Genomic DNA, 23880 nt, shown 5'->3' on the forward strand with positions numbered 1-23880 from the left:
CTTCCTAATTAGCTCTGACTGAACAGGTAATAATTTCAGTTTCAATTAGAAAACTTCTGGGTAAGGACAACAGACTTCCTTTCCCAAAGTATATTGGTAAACCATTTGGGTTTTTATAACAATCCAGTGGATTCATTACTACTGGATTACCATTATTGCAGTTTCGTTTTTTGTTGTTATCTAGGTTTATTTAATTACTTGAATTTAAATTCCTTGAGTACTGTGCTGAAATTTGAATTTACTGAATCAATAGTTCAGACAAATAGTTCAGTATATCAACTACTAACTAACAATAGTATACTAATTTTATTCCCAATTCCATTGCATTCAGTAAGTAAAGCTTCTTTAAATCTCCCGTGCTTCATTCCCACATCATAGCTTCTGTAGTAGGAGTTTTCACCTCGACCAAATATTTCTGTATTTTGAATATTTCTACATTTTTTGGAGTCAAAATATGGCTTTTAACAGGAAAGCAGGTTCGTGTGTCTATCCATAGGTCTTAGTACCATCATAGCAAATCTTTTCTTTTCCCTTTTTGAACCTTTGTATCTTCCCTAAAATGCACTGCATGGAATTGGGCAAAGTTCTCCAGTTGTGGCCATATCAGTGTTTTATGGAAGTTCAAAATACACTCTGTGTTTATCTCCTCTTACATTGTTGTTCATAAAGATAAGTACCCTGTACACCTTTTAGACCACATGCACAATCTGTCTTAACACTTACAGATCTCTCCTTTCCTGTACATCATTTAGAATCATAGCATTTATATTTTGTTATTTTCTTCTTGCCTCCAAGATCTGTCACCTTATCATTCTGTGTTAAATTTTAAATGCTCCGTGGTAACCCTTTCCAACAGCTTTCCTTTAATTCCATCTTAATAAACTCCTCCATACTCCATACACCATACCATAATAACTCATACTCTTAAATGATTTGCATCTTTTGCAAATTATTAATATGTTGCATATTTTATGTCATTTTAATATATGCCTAAATTATTGACATCCTTCAAGAAAAGCAGTAATTTCAGCATGAACTCCAAGGAAACCACTATATATTTTCATCGGCCTGAATAACTATCATGACTTCTGCTTTCTTGTCTCTTGTCCGTGAGGCAATTTTATATCCATGCTGCATAGTACATTGATTGTAGCTTTCTATTGAGTAGACTAAGTAGCAGACTCGAAGATCACTCAGTACTGCTTCTACAGAGTATGAAATGTAGGATTTTGACAAGTGGGAGATTTCAGTAAAGTAGAGCAAAGTTGCAGTGTTTATATTTTAAGGTGCAAATAGTAAACTGTGGTGATGGCTAAAACTAATGTTGGAGAACCCTGGTGTATTGTGTAAAACTTGTGGTTTAACTAATTAAGATATTTAAGTGTAAATGTTCATTGAACATAGATAATTGAAGCAGCGAAAACATAGAACATAGAATAGTACAGCACATTACAGGCCCTTTGGCCCACAATGTTGTGCCGACCCTCAAACCCTGCCTCCCATATAACCCCCCACCTTAAATTCCTCCATATACCTGTCTAGTAGTCTCTTAAACTTCACTGGTGTATCTGCCTCCACCACTGACTCAGGTAGTGCATTCCACGCCCTAACCACTCTCTAAGTGAAAAACCTTCCTCTAATATCCCCCTTGAACTTTCCTCCCCTTACCTTAAAGCCATGTCCTCTTGTACTGAGCAGTGGTGCCCTGGGGAAGAGGCACTGGCTGTCCACTCTGTCTATTCCTTTTAATATCTTGTACACCTCTATCATGTCTCCTCTCATCCTCCTCCTCTCCAAAGAGTAAAGCCCTAGCTCCCTTAATCTCTGATCATAATCCATACTCTCTAAACCAGGCAGCATCCTGGTAAATCTCCTCTGTACCCTTTCCAATGCTTCCATATCCTTCCTATAGTGAGGTGACCAGAACTGGACACACTTGAATTAAAAACTGTCATAAAAGAATAAATAGAACTTGGCCAATCTGAGTTATGGCCATGAAGATAGATAGATAGATAGATAGATACTTTATTCATCCCCATGGGGAAATTCAACTTTTTTTCCAATGTCCCATACACTTGTTGTAGCAAAACTAATTACATACAATACTTAACTCAGTAAAAAATATGATATGCATCTAAATCACTATCTCAAAAAGCATTAATAATAGCTTTTAAAAAGTTCTTAAGTCCTGGCGGTTGAATTGTAAAGCCTAATGGCATTGGGGAGTATTGATCTCTTCATCCTGTCTGAGGAGCATTGCATCGATAGTAACCTGTCGCTGAAACTGCTTCTCTGTCTCTGGATGGTGCTATGTAGAGGATGTTCAGAGTTTTCCATAATTGACCGTAGCCTACTCAGCGCCCTTTGCTCAGCTACCGATGTTAAACTCTCCAGTACTTTGCCCACGACAGAGCCCGCCTTCCTTACCAGCTTATTAAGACGTGAGGCGTCCCTCTTCTTAATGCTTCCTCCCCAACACGCCACCACAAAGAAGAGGGCGCTCTCCACAACTGACCTATAGAACATCTTCAGCATCTCACTACAGAAATTGAATGACGCCAACCTTCTAAGGAAGTACAGTCGACTCTGTGCCTTCCTGCACAAGGCATCTGTGTTGGCAGTCCAGTCTAGCTTCTCGTCTAACTGTACTCCCAGATACTTGTAGGTCTTAACCTGCTCCACACATTCTCCATTAATGATCACTGGCTCCATATGAGGCCTAGATCTCCTAAAGTCCACCACCATCTCCTTGGTCTTGGTGATATTGAGACGCAGGTAGTTTGAGTTGCACCATATCACAAAGATTGTATATATGTAGGAGACTGTGGAATGAACCAAATTATTCACCTATTTGACCAAAATACAGTCACACATCCATCAAATACTGGAAGAGTGCTAGAGGGAAAATTTGTAGTCAAATTAGGAATTTTCTGCCCTGAATGCTATGTTTTCAAATCAATTTTAATATATTCATTGACAATGTTTTGGGTCACTGCAAAATTTATGTTTAAGGCATATGGTAGGACAGTTACTAGAGAAATGTCCAATCAAATCCCATCACACAGTACTTCAGAGTCATAGAGATAAGGGTGTCTACCTGAGCTAGTTCCATTTGCCTGCATTTGGCCCATATTCCTCTAAATCTTTCTTATTTATGTACCTGTAGAAACATCTTTTAAGCATTATAACTACATTTACCACTTCCTCTGCAGCTTGTTCCATATACCCATCACTTTGTTCAAATAAAAATTTGCTGCTCATGTTGCCTTTAAATTTTTTCCCTCTTGCCTTAAACCTATCCCCTCTGGCTTTAGACTCCCCTGCCCAGGGAAAAAGACAGTGACTATCAGCTTATTTATGCCCTCCCCAACCTCCACCCTCATTTTATATACAGTGGCATGCAAAAGTCTGGGCACCCCTGGTCAAAATTCTTGTTACTGTGAATAGTTAAGTGAGTAGAAGATGAATTGATCTCCAAAAGTCATAAAGTTAAAGGTGAAACATTCTTTTCAACATTTTAAGCAAGATTAGTGTATTATTTTTGTTTTGTACAATTTCAGAGTGAAAAAAAGGAAAAGAACACCATGCAAAAGTTTGGGCACCAAGAAGTTTGAGCTCTCAGATAACTTTTACCAAGGTCTCAGATCTTAATTAGCTTGTTAGGGCTATGGCTTGTTCACAGTCATCGTTAGGAAAGGCCACGCTAATTTCAAAGCTTTATCCGTGGAGAGGTTGTAAACTGGATTTGAAATTGGCTGTGTGGGGGAAGACAGTGAGTGGTAGTGGATGATTGCTTCTCAGACTGGAGGGCTGTGACTAGTGGTGTGCCTCAGGGATCTGTGCTGGGACCATTGTTGTTTGTTGTCTATACCAATGATCTAGATGATAATGTGGTAAATTGGATCAACAAGTTTGCTGATGACACTAAGACTGGAGGTGTTGTGGACAGTGAGGAAGGCTTTCAAAACTTGCAGAGGGATCTGGACCAACTGGAAAAATGGGCCAGAAAATGGCAGATGGAATTTAATGCAGACAAATGTGAGATGTTGCATTTTGGAAGGACAAATCAAGGTAGGACATACTGTGGTGAACTACATATACCTGTCTGGACTGCTCCTGTGGCTCCTCCCACAGACCCCTGTATAAAGGTGATTGAGGCCTGAGCCCGGCCTCATTCTCCAGGATGTAGTGTTGTTCATTCTTCCAGTCAATAAAAGCCGATATCTCGCTTCTACGTCTCAGAGTGAGTTATTGATGGTGCATCACATACACTATAAATGGTAGGGCACTGAAGTGTGTGGAGGAACAAAGGGATCTGGGAGTTCAGATACATAATTCCCTGAAAGTGGTGTCACAGGTAGGCAGGGTTGTAAAGAAGGCTTTTGGCATCCTGGCATTCATAAATCAAAGTATTGAGTATAGGAGTTGGGATGTTATGGTGAGGTTGTATAAGACATTGGTGAGGCCATTTTGGAGTATTATGTACATTTCTGGTAACCTAACTATAGGAAGGATATCAGTAAGATTGAAAGAGTGCGGAGAAGATTCACTAGGATGTTGCCGGGTCTTCAGGAGTTGAGTTACAGGGAAAGATTGAACAGGTTAGGACTTTATTCCTTGGAGCATAGAAGAATGAGGGGGGATTTGATAGAGGTTTACAAAATTATGAGGGGTATAGACAGAGTAAATGCAAGTAGGCTCTTTCCACTTAGATTAGGAGAGATAAATACAACAGGACATGGCTTTAGGGTGAAAGGGGAAAGGTTTAGGGGGTACTTCTTCACTCAGAGTGGTGGGAGTGTGGAATGAGCTGCCATCTGACATGATAAATGCGGGCTCACTCTTAAGTTTTAGGAATAAATTGGATAGATACATGGATGGGAGAGGTCTGGAGGTTTATGGACTGGGTGCAGGTCAATGGGACTGGCGGAATAAAGTTTTAGCACAGACTAGAAGGGCTGAATGGCCTGTTTTATGTGCTGTAGTGTACTATGGTTCTTTATAAATAACCTGATGACTCAAACCTTGTCCCAACAATCAGCAGCCATGGGCTCCTCTAAGCAGCTGCCTAGCACTATGAAAATTAAAATAAATGATGCCCACAAAGCAGGGGAAGGCTATAAGAAGATAGCAAAGCGTTTTCAGGTTGCCGTTTCCTCAGTTCGTAATGTAATTAAGAAATAGCAGTTAACAGTAACAGTGGAGGTCAAGTTGAGGTCTGGTAGACCAAGAAAACTTTGAGAGAACTGCTCATAGGATTGCTAGAAAGGCAAATCAAAACCCCCGTTTGACTGCAAAAGACCTTCAGGAAGATTTAGCAGACTCTGGAGTGGTGGTGCACTGTTCTACTGTGCAGTGACACCTGCACAAATATGACCTTCATGGAAGAGTCATTTAAAAAAAAAAAACCTTTCCTGAGTCTTCACCACAAAATTCAGCATCAGTAGTTTGCAAAGGAACATCTAAACAAGCCTGATGCATTTTGGAAACAAGTCCCATGGACTGATGAAGTTAAAATAGAACTTCTTGGCTGCAATGAGCAAGGGTATGTTTGGAGAAAAAAGGGGTGCAGAATTTCATGAAAAGAACCCCTCTCCAACTGATAAGCACAGGGGTGGATCGATCATTCTTTGGGCTTGTGTTGCAGCCAGTGGCACGGGGAACATTCCACTGGTAGGGGGAAGAATGAATTCAATTAAATACTAGCAAATATCACACCGTCTGTTTTTTTAAAAAAAAAGCTGAAGATGAAAAGAGGATGGCTTCTACGACAGGATAATGATTCTAAACACATCTCAAAATCCACAATGGACTACCTCAAGAGGCACAAGCTGAAGGGCACAAGCCATGGCCCTCACAGTTCCCCGACCTAAACATCATCAAAAATCTGTGGATAGACCTCAAAAGAGCAGTGCATGCAAGACGGCCCAAGAATCTCACAGAACTAGAAGCCTTTTGCAAGGAAGAATGGGCGAAAACCCCCCAAACAATAATTGAAAGACTCTTAGCTGGCTACAGGAAGTGTTTACAAGCTGTGATACTTGTCAAAGGGGGTGTTACTAAGTACTGACCATGCGGGGTGCCCAAACTTTTGCTTCAGGCGCTGTTCCTTTTTTGTTATTTTGAAACTGTAAAAGATGGAAATAAAAAAGTAATCTTGCTTAAAATATTAAAGAAATGTATCATCTTTAACTTCATGCCTTTTGGAAATCAGATCATCTTGTACTTGCTTAGCTATTCACAGTAACAGAAATTTTGACGAGGGGTGCCCAAACTTTTGCATGCCACTATACTTGTGTAAGGTTACCTCAACTTCCTACGCTCCAGAGAAAACAGCCCAAGCTCATCCAACTGCTCCTTAAAATTCAACAGCATCTGACAATATCCTTGTGTATCTTTTGTATATTCTTTTCTTCATTATCCTTCATTTGGTTAGTTGACCAGAACTGCATGCACAACTCCAATTACAGCCTCACCAACTATTTGTACAGCTGTAACATGACTTTTACAAATTTTTACAGATGCATCACAATTCGGTGTGGAAATTGCTGTACCCGAGTCTGCAAGAAATTGCAGAGACTTGTGAACTCAGCCCAGTCCAACACGCAAATAATCTTCCCCTCCATTGACTATGTCTGCACTTCTCGCTTCCTCAGAAAAGCAGCTAACTTAATCAAGGACCTCCCACCCCAGTTAATCTCTCTTCTCCCCTTTTCTGTTGGGCAAGAGATATGAAAGCTTACCAGCAGACTCATAATAAACTGTGCCACTGTTATCAGACTCTTAAACTGACCTCCCATGTGCTAAAGATGTACACTTGATCTTTTGATCCTCCAGTCTACCTTGCCATAGCCCTTGCACTTTACTTGTTTACCTGCACTGCACTTTCTCTGTAGCTGCAACACCATATTTTGCATTCTGTTTTTCTTTTCACGACTTCATGTACTATATGACACAGTCTGCCTGGATGGCACACAAACAAAAGCTTTTTACTGCATCTTGGTCGATATGACAATAATACTAAACCAAAACTGTTGTGGAATTCACAACTAGGGAATTTAAATACATTAAATAAATCTGGAATAAACAGTTCATTTCTGCAAAGGTGACCAAAAGTGTAGACTGTAAATACCATTCTAATTTACTAATGTAAGAAATCTGTCATCCTTATCTTCTCTGTCCTGTTTTGACTTATCACTATTATTAACATATACCTGCCCTCTGAAATTGCCTGGCGAGGCAGTCAGTTTAGGAGCATGAGGAATAGACGATAAATATTGGTTTAGCTACTGATAGCACACCACATGAGCAAATAAAAAAAAAGGTGAACTTCTTGTGTATTTTTTTTAATCATTCTTGGACTGCTGAATGTGTATTTATTCTTGAAATGTGAGGACTGTTGATATGTTTCATGTATTGCCTAATTTTTGTGGCACTGAAAAGAAATTTGGGGGCTTTAAATTTGAACCTTTGCAGTTGTAGTGTAGTGATACGTGTGTTAAACAGAGAAATGTACAACTACAACCCATTGATAAGAAACAAAATGTTTATATTGGATGGGAACTTAAAGATGTTGTTCTTCCTTTACTTTTATATTACCCTTTGAAGATTTTGACTCAGGTTGTTTAAGATATTATATTTGGTGGTTGATTATTATCATTAGAGCCTAACCTTTCTTTCTTTTTGTCCCAGCCCCTGAAATCTTACGAGGCCATGCCTACGGACCAGAGGTTGACATGTGGTCAGTGGGAGTTGTCACCTACATATTGTAAGATTCCAGGACTGTAGCAACAGAGCTTTCATTATTCTGTTCTTTCCTATATTCTGCTAATTGAGTATAGCAATAATCTGAAAGAGAAACCCATCAAGGTACTGGAGTTTAGGAAAAGAAAGAACTTTGAAAACTTAGTACACAATTAAACCTTGCCTTTGTTTTCCTCTTTAATTATGCTGCTTGACCTGCTGAATGTTTCCAATATTCCCTGTTTTTATTTCAGATTTCCATCATCTGCGGTTGTTTGCTCCAATTCCCACTTATTTGCTTGATTCAGTGTAAGCAGTGTGTAAAATTTACTTTGCTTCATAGAACAAATGGTTCTCTGGAAACAAACTGGTTTTGTTTTTTCACATTCCTTGAAGCCAGTTTTGACTATAAATGAGAAAATACATTAAAAAAATCATTCGATATGGTAACTGTACCATCAGAATGTATTAATGAATGCCAATAAAATATGATTCGTAAGAAATTACTAAAGGTGAGGAGAGAGAATAAACTAGTTCTGTTGTTTATAGGAACAGACATATGTACATTTTGGATTTATTAATATTGTGGGATCTTTTTCATATATGCAGGTGTTGGTAAATCACCCATTTTTAACCTGGGACAGTCTGTAACAGGATCTCAGTAATCAGCTTTTTCTAAACCCATATTGTAGATGCTGGTTTTAGTATCTAAAGAGTCTATAAAGTCAATTTGAGCTACAAAGGTAGTATGTGTTAATGAGAGTTTCTAAAATGCAAATTCTATGTTTAACATCAGGTATTAATACAAGTACATCTCTGCCTTTAGTTCTGTAGTCCTCTGGACACAGGTGACTTTATTTTTAATTTGCTCCCCTCTTATCATCCCTTAAGTCTCTGAATCCACTTGTATCTCATCAACCTCATAATTTGCCTTGTAACAAACTCTTTAAACCAGGATTCATAGTTAACGTACACATTCAAACAGCTTCGAAATATTGCACATATCCCAAACACTATGCAAGGCACACATTTCTGTCATTCCTTCAGGAGTGGATGGCAAATAATTGGCACCAGCAGCACAAAATGGGGAGTCATTTGACTTCAGATGCTTATTCCACAGGAGCTCTGGTGATGCTGAGAGTGGTGCAAAGACTATGGAAGCTGACATTGTACCTGTATGTGATTGTCCTTCAGTATCCCAATACACTTCCATACCATAATGCCATTAGATTTACAAATTGCAGACAGTGCTCCAATATTCAACATGCCCAGCCCACAACTTTCCCATCCTTGTGACTTCTTTTCTTGTGGATAGCTTAGAATGCCCAAAGGGTTTGAGTTACAAATGAGTGATGAAGGAACTGCAACGTTAGTCAATCAGACAATGGCAGCTCCTGCTCAAATGTTATAATCAGAATCAGGTTTAATATCACTGGCATATGTTGTGAAATTTGTTGTTTTGCGGCAGTAGAACATTGCAATACATAATAATAAAAACTAAGTTACAGTGGGAAAATATATAAAAACTAAATTTAGTAATAGTGCAAAAAGAGAGCAAAATAGTTATGTTTTATTCATAGTTTCATTGTCCATTCAGAACTGATGGCGGAGGGGAAGAAGCATTGAGTGTGTGTTTTCAGGTACCTCCTTGATGGTAGCAATGAGAAGAGGGCATGAGTGATGGGGGTCCTTATTGCTGGATGCTGCCTTCTTGGAGCATCTCCTTTTGAAGGTGTCCTCGAGGCTGGGGAGGCTACTGTCTGTGATGGAGCTGGCTGTGTTTACAACTTTCTGCAGCTTTTTCCAATCCTGTGCAGTGGCTCCTCCATACCAGATGGTGATGCAACCAGCTAGAATGCTCTCTTGGTACACGTGTAGAAATTAGTGAGAGTCTTTGTTGACATACCAAATCTCCTCCAGTTCCTAATTAAATATAGCTGCTATCTTATCTTCTTTGTAATTGCATTGATACACTAGATCCTCAGAAATGGTGACACACAGGAACTTGAACCTATTCATCTTTCCATTGCTGATCTCTTGATGAGGGCTTGTGTGTGTTCCCTCTACTTACCGTTCCTGAAGTCCACAATCAACTCCTTGTTCTTAGATTCATAGAACACAACAGCCCAGAAACAGGCCCTTTCGCCATTTTGTCCTTGCTAAGCCATTAATCTTCCCAGTCCAATTGACCAGCATCTGGACATTAGCCCTCCATGTCTTAGTCAACACCTGTCTCAGTAAGGACCTGCAATTTGCCTGTCGCCTACAGCAGACACGATCACAATGGCTCTCCACGTTTCCATTTCATACATGTCTGCCCTCACTCATCCTCTTACCACCCCACCAGCGATAGGGTTCCCCTTGTCCTCACCCTACCAGCCCACTAACCTCTGTGTCCAGCACATAATTCTCTGTACCTTCAGCCTTCTCAAATGGGATTCCACCACCAAGCACATCTTTCCCTCCCCCTACTTTCCACTTTCCGCAGGATCGCTCCCTGCACAACTCCATTGACCATTTGCCCCTACCCTCTGATCTCCCTCCTGCCACTTACTCTTGTAAGTGGAACAAGTGCTACACCTGCCCCTACACTTCCTCCCTCTCTACCATTCAGGTACCTAAACAGCCCTTCCAGGTGAGGTGACAATTCACCAATGAGTCTGTTGGGGTCATCTACTGTATCTGGTGCTCCCAGTGTGGACTCCTGTATATCAGTGAGACCCGGCGTAAACTGGAGACCGCTTCGCCAAGCATCTACGCTCTGCCAGAAAAAGTGGGATCTCCCAGTGGCCACCCATTTTAATTCCACTTCCCGTTCAGACATGCCTGTCCATGGCCTCCTCTACTATCTCAATGAGGCCACCCTCAGGATGGAGAAGCAACTCCTTATATTCTATTTAGGTGGCCTGATGGCATGAACATTGATTTCTCAAACTTTCTGTAATGTTCCTGTCCCCTTCACCATTCCCCATTCCCTTTTCCTTCTCTCACCTCACATCTTTACCTGCCCATCACCTCCCTCCGGTGCTCCTCCCTTTTTCTTTCTTCCCTGGCCTGAAGTCCCCTCCTGTCAGATTCTCCCCCCCCCCTTTTTCTAGCCCTGTATCTCATTTCACCAAACAACTTCCCAGCTCTTTCCTTCACCCCTCTACCCCTTCCTGGTTTCACCTCTCACCTTGTATTTTTTCCTCCCCTGCTCCCCACCCTCTAAATCTGCCTCCTCATCTATTTTTCTCCAGTCCTGATGAAGGGTCTCAGCTCAAAACGTCAACTATACTGTTTTCCATAGATTCTGCCTGACCTGCTGATTTCCTCCAGCACTTAGTGTGTAGCTTGGATTTCCAGCATCTGCAGAGTTTCTTTGGCTTGTGATTGGACAATACATATGTCAGGATGCTGTTTATTGTTTATACTTCAGCATTTAATACCATCATTCCTACAGGCTTGATTGAAAAGCTACAGAACCTGGGCCTCTGTACCTCCCTCTCCAACTGGATCCTTGACTTCCTAACTAGAAGACCTCAATCTGTGCAGATTGAAAATAACATCTCCACCTCATTGACAATCAACACTGCACCGCAGAGATGTGTGCTTTTCCCAATGCTCTACTGTCTCTATGTGGCTAGGCATAGCTCAAATACTATCTATAAATTTACTGATGACATAACCATTGTTGGCAGAATCTCAGATGGCAATGAGAGGGCATATAGGAGTGAGATATACCAGCTTAGTTGAGTGGTGTCATAGCAACAACCTTGCACTCAACGTTAGCAAGACCAAAGAATTGATTGTAGACTTCAGAAAGGTTAAGACAAGGGAACACAAGCCAATCCTCAGAGTTATCAGAAGCGAAGAGAGTGAGGAATTTCAAGTTGCTGGATGTCATTATCTCTGAGGACCTAATCTTGTTACAACATATTGATGCAGTTATAAATAGGGTAAGACAGCATCTGTATTAAGAATTTGAGGTGATTTGATTTGTCACCTAAAACACTCAAAGACTTCTATAGATGTACTGTGGAGAGCATTCTGACTGGCTGCATCACTGTCTGGTGTGGAGGGATGTCTGCACAAGATGGAAGTAAGTTGCAGAAACTTGTAAAATTAGTCAGCTCCATCAGGGGTACCAGCCTCAGTAGTATTCAAGACATCTACAAGGAGCGGTGCCTTAGGAAGGCAGTGTCCATTATTAAGGACCCGCACCACCCAAGACATGCTCTCTTCTCACTGTTAGCGTCAGGAAGAAGGTACAAAAGCCTAAAGGCACACACTCAGCGATTCAGGAACAGCTTCTTCCTTTCTGCTATCCGATTCCTAAATGGACACTGAACCGATAAACGCTACCTCACTACTTTTTATTTCTGTTCCTCCACTACTTATTTAATTTAACTATTTAATATACTTGCCTAATATACTTACCCTGTTTATCATGTATTACATTGTACTGCTGCTGAAAGTCAACAAATTTCAAGACATATGCCAATGATAATAAACCTGATTCTGTTTCTGATTCTGATGTGTGTTTCTCCCCTCCCCCCCCCCCCCCATCCATATGCCCTATCCAAATTTCTCTTAAATGTTGAAATTGAACCTGCATTCACCACTTGTGCTGGCAGCTTGTTCCACACTCTCACATCCCTCTGAGTGAAGATATTCCCCTTTGTGTTTCCCTTAAACATTTCACCTTTCACTCTTAACCCATGACTTCGAGTAGTAGTCTCACCCAACTTCAGTGAAAAAAACCTGCTTGCATTTACCCTATCAATACTCTTAATAATTATGTGTACCTCTGTCAAATCTCCCCTCAATTTTCTTTGTTCTAGTGAATTAAGTCCCAACATATTCAACCTTTCCCTATAACTCAGGTCCTCAAGTCCAAGCAACATCCTTGTTAATTTTCTTTGCACTCTTTTAATCTTATTTACATCTTTTCTGCAAGTAGGTGACCAAAACTGCACACAAATACTCCAAATTAAGCTTTCTTTATGGCCCTATCTACCTGTCACCCCACTTTCAAGGAATTATGGATCTGTATTCCTGGATCCCTCTGTCCCACCACACTCCTCACTGCCCTACTGCTCACCATGTAAGACCTACCTGGTTGGTCCTCCCAAAGTGCAACACCTCACACTGCAATAAATTCCATCTGCCATTTTTCAGCTAATTTTTCCACCTGGTCCAGATCCTGCTGCAAGCTTTGATAGTCTTCCTCACTGTCCACTATACTGCCAGATCTTGGTGTCATCCACAAATTTACTACATTATCATCCAGATCATTGGTATAAATGACAAACAACAATGGACCTAGCACCGATCCCTGCGGCACACCACTAGTCACAGGCCTCCAGTCATCTACAACTACTCTCTGGCTTCTCCCGCAAAGCCAATGTCTAATCCAATTTACTACCTTATTTTGAATGCCAAGTGACTGAACTTTCTTGACCAACTTCCCTTGCGGGACTTTGTCAAATAAAATGTTAAAGTCCATGTAGACAATATCTACTGCCTTGATTTCATTAACTTTCCTGGTAACTTCCTCAAAGATTGGTTAGACATGACTTACCACGCACGAAGCCATGCTGACTATCCTTAATCAGTCCATGTCTATCCGAATAATCATATATTCAGTCCCTTAGAATACTTTCCAATAACTTTCCCACTACTAATGTCAAGCTCACCAGCCTACGTTTTCCTGGTTTATGTTTAGAGCCTTTCTTAAACAGCAGTATCCTCCAATCCTCTGGTACCTCAGCTGTGGCTAAGGACCATTTAAACATCTCTGCTCAGGCCCCAGCAATTTCTGCATTTGCCTCCCACAGGTTCCCATGGAGCACCTTGTCAGACCCTGGGGATTTATCCACCCTAATTTGCCTCAAGACAGCAAACATCTCCTCCTCTTTAATCTGTATATGACCCATAACCTCACTGCTGCTCTGTTTCATTTCTATAGATTCTATGTTCATCACCTGAGTATATACAGATGCAAAAAATCCTTTTAAGATCTCTTCCCCCCCCCCCCCCACCCATCTCTTTCAGCTCCACACATAGATTACTCTGATCTTCCAGAGAACCAGTTTTGTCCCTTGCTATCCTTCTGCTCTTAATAAATCTTTAGAAACCCTTGGGATTCTCCTTCACATTGTCTGCTAGAGCTTGCTTTCTTTTAACACTACTGATTCCCTTCATAAGTGTTCTCTTGCATTTCTTATACTCCTCATGTACCTCAATAGTTCCTACCTGCTATGCATTTCTTAACCAGGGCCTCAATAGCTCTCGAAAACCAAGGTTCAATAAACCTGTTATTCTTGCCTTTTATTCTAACAGGAAACTACAAACCCTGTACACTCAAAATTTCACTTTTGAAGGCCTTCCACTTGCTGAGTACACCTTTACCAGAAAACAACTTGTCCCATCCACTCTTGCCAGATCCTTTCTAATACTATCAAAATTGGCCTTTCTCCAATGTAAAATCTCAACCCGAGAATCAAACCTAACTTTTTCTATAATTGCCTTGAAATTAATGGCATTATTATCACTAGATACAAAGTGTTCCCTACACAAACTTCTGTCACCTGTCTTGTCTCATTCCCTGCAAAGCCATTGTCTAATCCAACTTGTCTTGAATGCCGAGTGATTCTTGACCAACCTCCCATATGGGACCTTATCAAATGCCTCACTAAAGTATCACACTCTCTCTAGTTGGGATTTCCATGTACTGATTAAGGAAACCTTCTTGAACACATTTGACAGACTCTCTCCCATCCAACCCTTTTACAGTATGGGAGTCCTAGTCAATATGTGAAAAGTTAAAATCACCAACTATCAAAACCTTATGTTTCTTGCAACTGTCTGGGATATCTACAAATTTGTTCCTACAGACTTTTGGGTTATTTTTAACATAAGCTTATTAACATGGTCATTAATGGCCATGTGCTGATCCGTGCTCTAAGCTTATCCGCCTTTCCTACAATACTCCTTGGAATGAAATATATGTAGCTGAGAATATCATTCCCACCATGTTTATCCCCCTTCAGTTCAGGTGCAAACCATCTCTCCATATGGGTCCAACCTTCCTTGGAAGAGAGCCCAATGATCCAGAAATCTGAAGCTCTCTCTCCTGCTCCAACTCCTTAGCTATGCATTAAACTGTATATGATCTTCCTATTTCTGTCCTCACTAGCACATGACAATTGTAGCAATCCTGAGATCACAATCCTGGAGGTCCTGTCCTTTAATGTAACACCTAACTCCTTGAACTCACTTTGCAGGACTTTGTCACTCCTTCTACCCATGTATTTGGTACCAAACTGAACCACAACCTCTGGCTGCTCACCCTCCCACTTAAGAACACTGTGGACTTGATCCGTGATGTCCCTGACCTTGACACCTGGGAGGCAACATACCACCTGGGAATCTCATGCTCATCCACAGAAACTCCTTTCTGTTCCCTAACCAACGAATCTCCTATCACTAGTGCTTGCCTCTTCTCCCCACTTCGCTCCTGAACCACGGAGCCAGACCCAGTGCCAGAGGGCTTCCCACATTCCACAACAGAAGCAGTCCACTATCCTGTCTTGTTTCCCCACTGCTCTAAATGTGTAATAAGAAAGAAAGAAAAACTAAATAATGAAAAAGAATCTACCTACAGCTTACGCCATTCTGAGCCAAAACCTCAACTCCCCACTCTTAACGCTAACCCACTCTGCTTAAATCTAACTTCTTTTTATAGGATCTTGCCAAGTGCCTAATTATGCGCAATCCAATGTCTTATCTGGAACTGTGGCGTCCAAAATGTTCAGACTGCCCCTGCTCGCTTCTATTAAATTCTCTCCCTCTACACAATCCAATGTCTCCTTGGAGACTGTGGCATGCAAACATGCAAAATGTGCCTTACTGATGTTGAGTGCAAGGTTGCTGTGGAAGCACCACTCAATCAGCTTGTCTAACTCACTCCTGTACACCTTCTCGTCACCGTCTGAATTAATGCCAACAATAGTTGTGTCATCAGCAACTTTATAGATGGTATTTGAGCTGTGCCTAGCCATTCAGTCTTGGGTGTAGAGAGAGTAAAGCAGTTAAGCACACATCCTTGAGGTGCACCAATGTTGATTGACAGCAAGGAGGAGATGATATTTTCAATCCAGACTGACTATAGTCTCCTGATGAGTAAGGCAAGGATCCAGTTGCAGAGGGATGTGCAGAGGTGCAGGTTTTGAAGTTTGTTGATTAGTACTGAGAGTACGATGGTGTTGAACACTGAGCTGTAATCAACAAACAGCAGCTTGCTGTAGGTATTGTTATTGTCTAAGTGATCCAAAACTGAGTGGAGAACCAGTGGCATTACATCTACTGTAGACCTGTTGTGATGATAGGAAAATTGCAGTGGGTCCAGAGCCTCGCTTAGGCAGGAGTTGATTCTGGCCATAACCAACCTCTCAAAGCACTTCATCACAATAGGTATGAGTGCCAGTGGGCGATAGTCGTTGAGGCAGCTCATTCTGTTCTTCTTGGGCACTAGTACAATTGTCGCTCTTTTGAAGTAGGTGGGAACCTCCGACTGCAGCAGTGAGAGAAGAAGATGTCCTTGAACACACCCACCAATTGGTTTTCAAACCCTATCAGCTACACCATCAGGGCCTGACGTCTTGTGAGTGTTCACCTTCTTAAAAGATGTTCTGACAATGGCCTCTGCAACAGAGATCACAGGGTCACTAAATGCTGCAGGGATTTGCACAGGTGTAGTTCTATTCTCCCTTTCAAAGTGTGCATAAAAGGTGTTGAGCTCATTCATGATGTTAGGTTTTGTCCTGTAGGAAGTAATGGCCTGCAAACCCTGCCAGAAATGACGTGAATCTGTTTCTGTCTTTAACTTAAATCAGAGGCATTTCTTTCACTCTTAAAGTAGCCTTCTATAGGTTGTACTTGGACTTATTGTATAGTTCTGGATCACCTGTCTTGAACGCCACAGATCTAGCTCTCAGCAGACTATGAGTCTCCTAGTTCATCCACAGCTTTAGTTTAGGGTATGTCTGGTACGTTCTCAAAGGCACACACTCATCCACACAATTCTTGATGAAACTGGTGACAACTGTGGTGAATTCATTCAGATTTGAAGATGAGTCCCTGAATATGGTCCAGTCCACTGCTCAATGAAGTCATGTAAGTTTCTCCTCCGCCTTCTTGGTCCTCACCACTGGTGCTGCAAAAGGCATATGCGATGTGCTTAGATTTCCATTAACATTGGTTGGTCCACCAGATCAGAGCATTTGGAATTCTGAATAGTATATAGTACTTGCATGGATCAATAATTGGCTAACTGATAGCAAGGAGTGAGGAAAGAACCCATGGTGAAAAGTAACGGTACCAGAGTATGATGCTCCCCTGATTAGTATAGGATATCAATATTTAAAAGAACTATAAACTATTACTTTTTTCTTTTGTCAGACTCTGTGGATTTGAACCATTCTACGATGAGAGAGGTGATCAGTTCATGTACAAGAGAATTCTTAACTGTGACTATGACTTTGTCTCCCCCTGGTGGGATGAGGTCTCACATAATGCAAAAGATCTGGTAAGTAATAAAATGACTTCACAGTCTTTTTTTACTGACTCCCATGTTCAGCTTAAATAATGAATGGTGGTCATAAACAACTAGCAAGTCAATTTTAGATAATATTATTATCAGTCCAAGAAGTACTGTTTTCCACAATCTGCTGTTTTAAAAAGTAAACTGATTTAGTACATTAACATAACCTTATGTTATAAGTCAGATATGTTTATTGTAATATCTGTACTATCATAAAGTCCACAATAATTAGCAATTGTGACGGAACTCTGGAATTCTCTGCCAGAAAACACCAGGGCATATTTATTGAGAATTATTAAAAAATCCAGAAGCTAAATAAATAAATAGGCAACATCTATAGACTGCAAACTGCACCATGAAATAATAAACAGCTACCCAGACAATGAAGACTATAGTTCAACAGAAAATCTAGACTAGAGCACAGACTGTGTGAGAAGAGATATTAAGAATGGATAAAGGAAAACCGGAAGCATACATTGAGTATGGAGCATTTAAAACATGGGAGGCCCATACAATGTATAAAAATGGGGTACTTAATGAAATCAGGAGGACAAAGAGTAGACTTGAAATATCACTAGGAAGCAGGATTAAGGGAAATCACAATGTATGTTATATGTAACAAGACAGTATTAAGTGAAGCAACAGGCCTGTTAGGGATTAGATTGGCAATCTAGTGTGTGGAGCAAAGAGCAGGACATTGTAGTGTGAGAATTCAGGAGGGAAGGCATTGAAATTGTAGAACCATAGAACATTACAGCACAGAAACAGTCCTTTCGACCCTTCTTGGCTATGCCGAACCATTTTCCTGCCTAGTCCCACTGACCTGCACCTAGACCATATCCCTCCATACCCCTCTCATCCATGTACCTATCCAAGTTTTTCTTAAATGTTAGAAGTGAGCCCGCATTTACCACATCATCTGGCAGCTCATTCCATACTCCCACCACTCTCTGTGTGAAGAAGCCCCCCCCTAATGTTCCCTTTAAACTTTTCCCCCTTCACCCTTAACCCATGTCTTCTGTTTTTTTTCTCCCTTAGCCTCAGTGAAAAAAGCCTGCTTGCATTCACTCTATCTATACCCATCATAATTTTATATACCTCTATCAAATCTCCCCCCATTCTTCTACGCTCCAGGGAAAAAAGTCCTAACCTATTCAATCTTCCTCTGTAATTCAGTTTCTCAAGTCCCGGCAACATCCTTGTAAACCTTCTCTGCACTCTTTCAACCTTATTAATATCCTTCCTGTAATTAGGTGACCAAAACTGCTCTCAATACTCCAAATCCGACCTCACCAATGTCTTATATAACCTCACCATGACATTCCAACTCTTATACTCAGTACTTTGATTTATAAAGGCCAATGTACCAAAAGCTCTCTTTACGACCCTATCTACCTGTGACACCACTTTTAGGAAATTATGTATCTATATTCCCAGATCCCTCTGTTCTACTGCACTCCTCAGTGCCCTACCATTTACCTTGTATGTTCTACCTTGGTTTGTCCTTCCAAAGTGCAATACCTCACACTTGTCTGCATTAAACTCCATCTGCCATTTTTCAGCCCATTTTTCCAACTGGTCCAAATCCCTCTGCAAGCTTTGAAAACCTTCCTCACTGTCCACTACACCTCCAATCTTTGTATCATCAGCAAATTTTCTGATCCAATTTACCACATTATCATCCAGATCATTGATATAGATGACAAGTAACAATGGACCCAGCACTGGTAATGAAAGGTATGGTCAAGGACAACGCTTTGGTGTAGTCCACAAAGAATTCAGTGCGGCCTTCACAAGATCTCACAAGGAAGACTGGTCCAAAAGAACAGAACATAGCATCATACAAAAAATAGGCCTTGGGCCCAGCATGTCCACATAAATTTTTGTGTCCATCTATGCCAAATGTCCCCGTGCAGACTCCATCTTTACCTTGTCTGTTTGTGTTTGTCTAGGTGCTGCTTAAACATAGTAATTGTACCTGTTTCGAGCACTGCCCTGGATAATGCATTCCAGATATCAAACACCCTTTCAAAATCCCCTTACAAATTCCTACCCATCACTTTCAAATATGTACTCATATTTGATTACCCTACCATGGGAAAAAAGATGTAGGGGACAGGTACTTAAGAAACCAGGAGGGTGAAGAATAGCCAAGAGATACCACTGGCACATAATCTACCCTATCTATGCCTTTTCATAATCTTATATACTTTTGTTCAGTTATCCCTCAGCCTTCTTCACTCCAGGGAAAACAAGCCCATTCTCTCCCCATTTCTCCAATGCAGGCAACAGTCTGGTAAACCTCCTACAAATCTCCAGCTTTATCGACTTCTCCTTTTCCCTTGGTGATGAGAACTTGATGGAGAACTCCAGCTAAAACCTGACCGGCATTTTAAAGTTGAAGTATAATCACCCTACATCTGTACTTAGTGCCCCAACTAATGAAGGCCAGTATCACATATGCCTTCTAAATATGCTGTCTTTCTCTTTTGCACCTTTCAAGGATCTATGGATACTCTAAGGTCACTCTGTTCTTCAATGTTCCCTTAGTTCTATTATGAATAATAGGTGTCCCAGCTCTGATACTTGAAGGATTCCATTAGTTACAGGCATTCAGTGATAAAAATAATCCTCTGCCATCACCCTTTCTATTCTATTGCCCAGCCAGTTTTGATTTGAACCACTCTCTCATGCGGGACTTGGTCAAAGGCCTGACTAAAATCCATGTAAATTTCATCTGCTGTACTGCCCTCTTTGCTGCCTCTTCAGAGACTTCAGTCAAATTGATCAGACAGGATCTTCCCTGACAAAACCCACATTGGTTATCTGATTATTCCCTGCCTTTCCAAATGATCTTTAATCCAGCCCCTCAGAATTTTTTCCTGTATCGTCTCAACCACTGATGTTTATAGTTACCAGGATTTACCCTGCTTCTTTTCTAGGAATAGTTTGCTGTCTTGCAGTTATTTGATACCTTATTTATGTTGAGTGAAGAATTAAAAATCTTGGCTAAAGCCACAGCAGTCTCTTCTCTTGTGTCCTGCTCCAGCTTTGACAAATCCCATTCAATCCTCTGAATTCATCCATTTTCAACCCTTTCAAAGCATCTGGCACCTCTCATTAATGGAGACCTACACTAGACTCTCATCTACTTCTTCACTGAATCCTTCAAAGTCTGTTTTCTTTGTGAATACCAATAAAAAGTACTCATCACCTATACCTTCTGGTTCAATGACAGATTGTCCTAATAGGCCCTACCTTCTCCTGGTCATTCTGTTGCCCTTAATATATTTACAGAACGCCTTTGGGTTTACTTTAATCCTTTTTTACTAGTGAATTCTTGTGACCCCTCTTAGCCTTCCTAATTTCCTTTTTAAACATTTTCCTGCACTTCTAATACTCCTGACAGGCTATCTCTGTCATTGGTTCCCAACACCTGTCAAGTGCTTCCGATCTCCTCTCTATCTAACCTCAATATCTCTCGACATCATGGTTCCCTATAGTTGTTACACCTGCTTTTACCCTTACAAGAAAACGTTGTCCTCGTACTCTTACTTTATCTTGACTTCCTGACTACCAACAGCACCTCTGCCACAGTGAAACACTGGTGCTTCATGAGGTTGCGTTGTCAGACCCCTCTTCTACTCCTTGTACACTCGTGACTGAATGGCCAGATTCTGCTTTAGCTCTATCTATTAGTTTGCAGATGGTTTACATATGGGTCTGGTCATGAACCCCATGATTTCCTCGTGTTGAAAGTGGCTGTGTGTGTGTGTGTGTGTGTGTGTGTGTGTGTGTGTGTGTGTGTGTGTGTGTGTGTGTGTGTGTGTGTGTGTGTGTGTGTGTGTGTGTGTGTGTGTGTGTGTGTGTGAGAAAGAGATGAGACATTGCTTAATGATAAAATTGAATGTTAGTGGTTCTTATTCAAATGGTGATGTGCATTGGTATTGGTAGATGGATTTCCTGCAATACAACAGTGTGAGATGAGGACTGATTGGTGGAAATTTAAGGATGTAGAGTCAGTGCACGGGGAATAAAACAGACATCCATATCATCTAATGTATGGGCTTGCAGGACCGGAAGCTTCCTGTCCATTACTTTAGCCTGCTTTATACTCTCTGTTGATTTTCTTAGCAATTTTTTGAAGCGGCCGGAATCCGTTGGTTTACTTTAATCCAACTTATCTCTAGTGTGATGTTCACACTGGTATATGAACAGATAAGCCTTCCCAAACTGTGCAGTTTGAAATCAGCTGGGGCCACATTTCCTTTGATGCTGTACCTACCCACTGCTGTATCATCTCTCCCTTGTGTTGGACTCCCCTCTGATCTGCCTTTGGGCTGTTTCTCCCATTCTGTCAGGCATTATCGCAATTCCCCCTGCCTGGTGAAGGTGACATATGGCAAGTAGCTACTCTGCAGTAAGGGCATAAGTTTCAGGCTTGCTTATGGAAGCTTTTCAAATCTCATGATTGCACAGTCAGTTTTCCCGTACTGAGTGTTCTTTTCAAAATGGGAGCTCTCAGTTATGTTGGCAGAGACCAGATTGTGACAGGTGCATGGAAATTTTCAAGCATGTGTTTTTTTTTAATTGAAGTCCCCGAACAAATCCACCTTATTTTATAGTTACTGCAGAAAATATTAAGAAGGATTAAGAAGGATCTTGTGCTTTCCTGGTGTATGTGACAAATAAATTCTTCTTGGGCTTCCAGCCGGGTACGGATATCAACTTTAGCCAACGAATCAATGACAACTCTGCCATCGTCATCAGGGATGATGCCTGGGCATGTCTACTCAGGTGGTATTTATACCCCCGTCATCCATCCATCCTGATTTGTTAGTCCTCATCCAATCAGGTTTCTGCTTTCCCACCTTGTTTACAATTGAATTCCAGTTCTTACTTAGAGCGAGACCTTCATCTTTGTTAAAATTCTTTTCCTCTACTTTTACTTAGACCATAAAACCATAATAAGATAGAGGAGTCTGCACTGCTATTCAATCATGGCTGATCCTTCTCTCCCCTCCTCTGCCCCACTCCCCAGCCAACTAGAAAAGGATCCTATTATTCCCACTCACTACCTCCTACCAATCAATCAGTGCTCTACCATACTAGTAACTTTCCTGTAATATCATGGGCTCTTAACTTGATAAGCAGACTTGTATGTTAAAGGCCTTCTGAATCCCCTTTATCTATCCTACTTGTAATCTCCTCAAAGAATTCCAACAAAGTCGTCAGGCAAGGTTTTTGCTTAAGGAAATCATGCTGACTTTGACCTATCTTGTCCTGTGTTGCCAAGTACTCCATAACCTCATCCTTAACAATATGCTCCAACATCTTCCCAACCACTGAGGTCAAGTTTATAATTTCCTTTCTGCTGCCTCCCTCCTTTCTTAATGTGGGAATAAAAGGATCCTTTTCTGGTTGGCTGCCAGTGACTAGTGGTATCGGCAGGGGTGGGTGTTGGGACTGCTTCTTTTTATGCTGTATATCAATGGTTTAGATGATGGAACAGGTGGCTTTGTTGCCAAGTTTGCAGATGATAAGAAGATTGATGGAGGGGCAGGTAGCGTTGAGGAAACAGGTAGGATGCAGAAGGACTTATCAGATTAGGAGAATGGGCAAGAAAGTGGCAAACGAAAGACAGTGTTGGAAAATGCATGGCCATGCACTTTGGTAGTAGAAATAAATGTGCAGACTATTTTCTAAACTGGGAGAAATGCAAAAATCTGAGATGCAAAAGGACTTGGGGTCCTTGTGCAGAACAGCATATAGGTTAACTTGCAGGTAGAGTCAGTGGTGAGAAAGGCAAATGTGATATTAGCATTCATTTCAAGAGGTCTAGAGTACAAGAGCAGGGATGTGATGCTGCGGCTTTATAAGATACTGGTGAGGCCTCACCTTGAGAATTGTGAACAGTTTTGGTTACCTCTTCTGAGAAAAGACGTGCTTGCGTTGGAGGGGGTTCTGAGGAGGTTCACGAGGATGGTTCCTGGAATTAATGGGTTATCATATAAGGAACATTTGATAGCTCTGGGTCTGTATTCATTGGAATTTAGAAGGATGGGGGGAATCTCACTGAAATCTTTTAAATGTTGAATGACCTAGATGGAGTAGATATGGAAAGGATGTTTCCCATAGTGGTGGAGTCTAGGACAAGCGGGCACAGCCCCAGGATAGAGGATCATCAATTTAAACAGAGATGGTGAGAAGTTTCTTTAGCCAGAGCATGGTGAATTTATGAAATTTATTACCACAGGCAGCTGTGGAGGCCAGGTCATTGGGGGTATTTAAGGCAGAGCTTGATAGTTTCTTGATTGGACATGGCATCAAAGGCTACAGGAAGAAGGCTAAAGAGTGGGGCTGAGGAGGGGAAAAATAATCAGCCATGATTGAATGGCAGAGCAGACTCAATGAGCCAAATGGCCTAAATCTTATGGTTTTAGAGTGGAGTGATCTTTGCAAGTTTTCAGTCCTCCAGAACCATGCCATAGTCCAATGATTACTAATGCCTCCACTATCTCTACCATTACCTCTTTCAGAACCCTAGGCTG

At 41.2% G+C, this 23880-nt stretch overlaps 1 protein-coding gene across 2 annotated transcripts in view; it reads left to right on the plus strand.

Annotated features, from left to right (window-relative positions):
- camk4 (calcium/calmodulin-dependent protein kinase IV) overlaps nucleotides 1-23880 on the plus strand; it is a 94116-nt gene that overhangs the window by 57752 nt on the left and 12484 nt on the right. For both annotated transcript variants that reach the window (XM_073068266.1, XM_073068271.1), the window contains exons 8-9: nucleotides 7693-7768; nucleotides 17188-17314. In XM_073068266.1, the coding sequence (XP_072924367.1) occupies nucleotides 7693-7768; nucleotides 17188-17314 (203 nt within the window). The remainder of the gene's footprint in view (nucleotides 1-7692; nucleotides 7769-17187; nucleotides 17315-23880) is intronic.

The sequence above is a fragment of the Hemitrygon akajei genome, chromosome 2, assembly GCF_048418815.1.
Source record: "Hemitrygon akajei chromosome 2, sHemAka1.3, whole genome shotgun sequence".
Lineage (NCBI taxonomy): Eukaryota > Metazoa > Chordata > Chondrichthyes > Myliobatiformes > Dasyatidae > Hemitrygon > Hemitrygon akajei.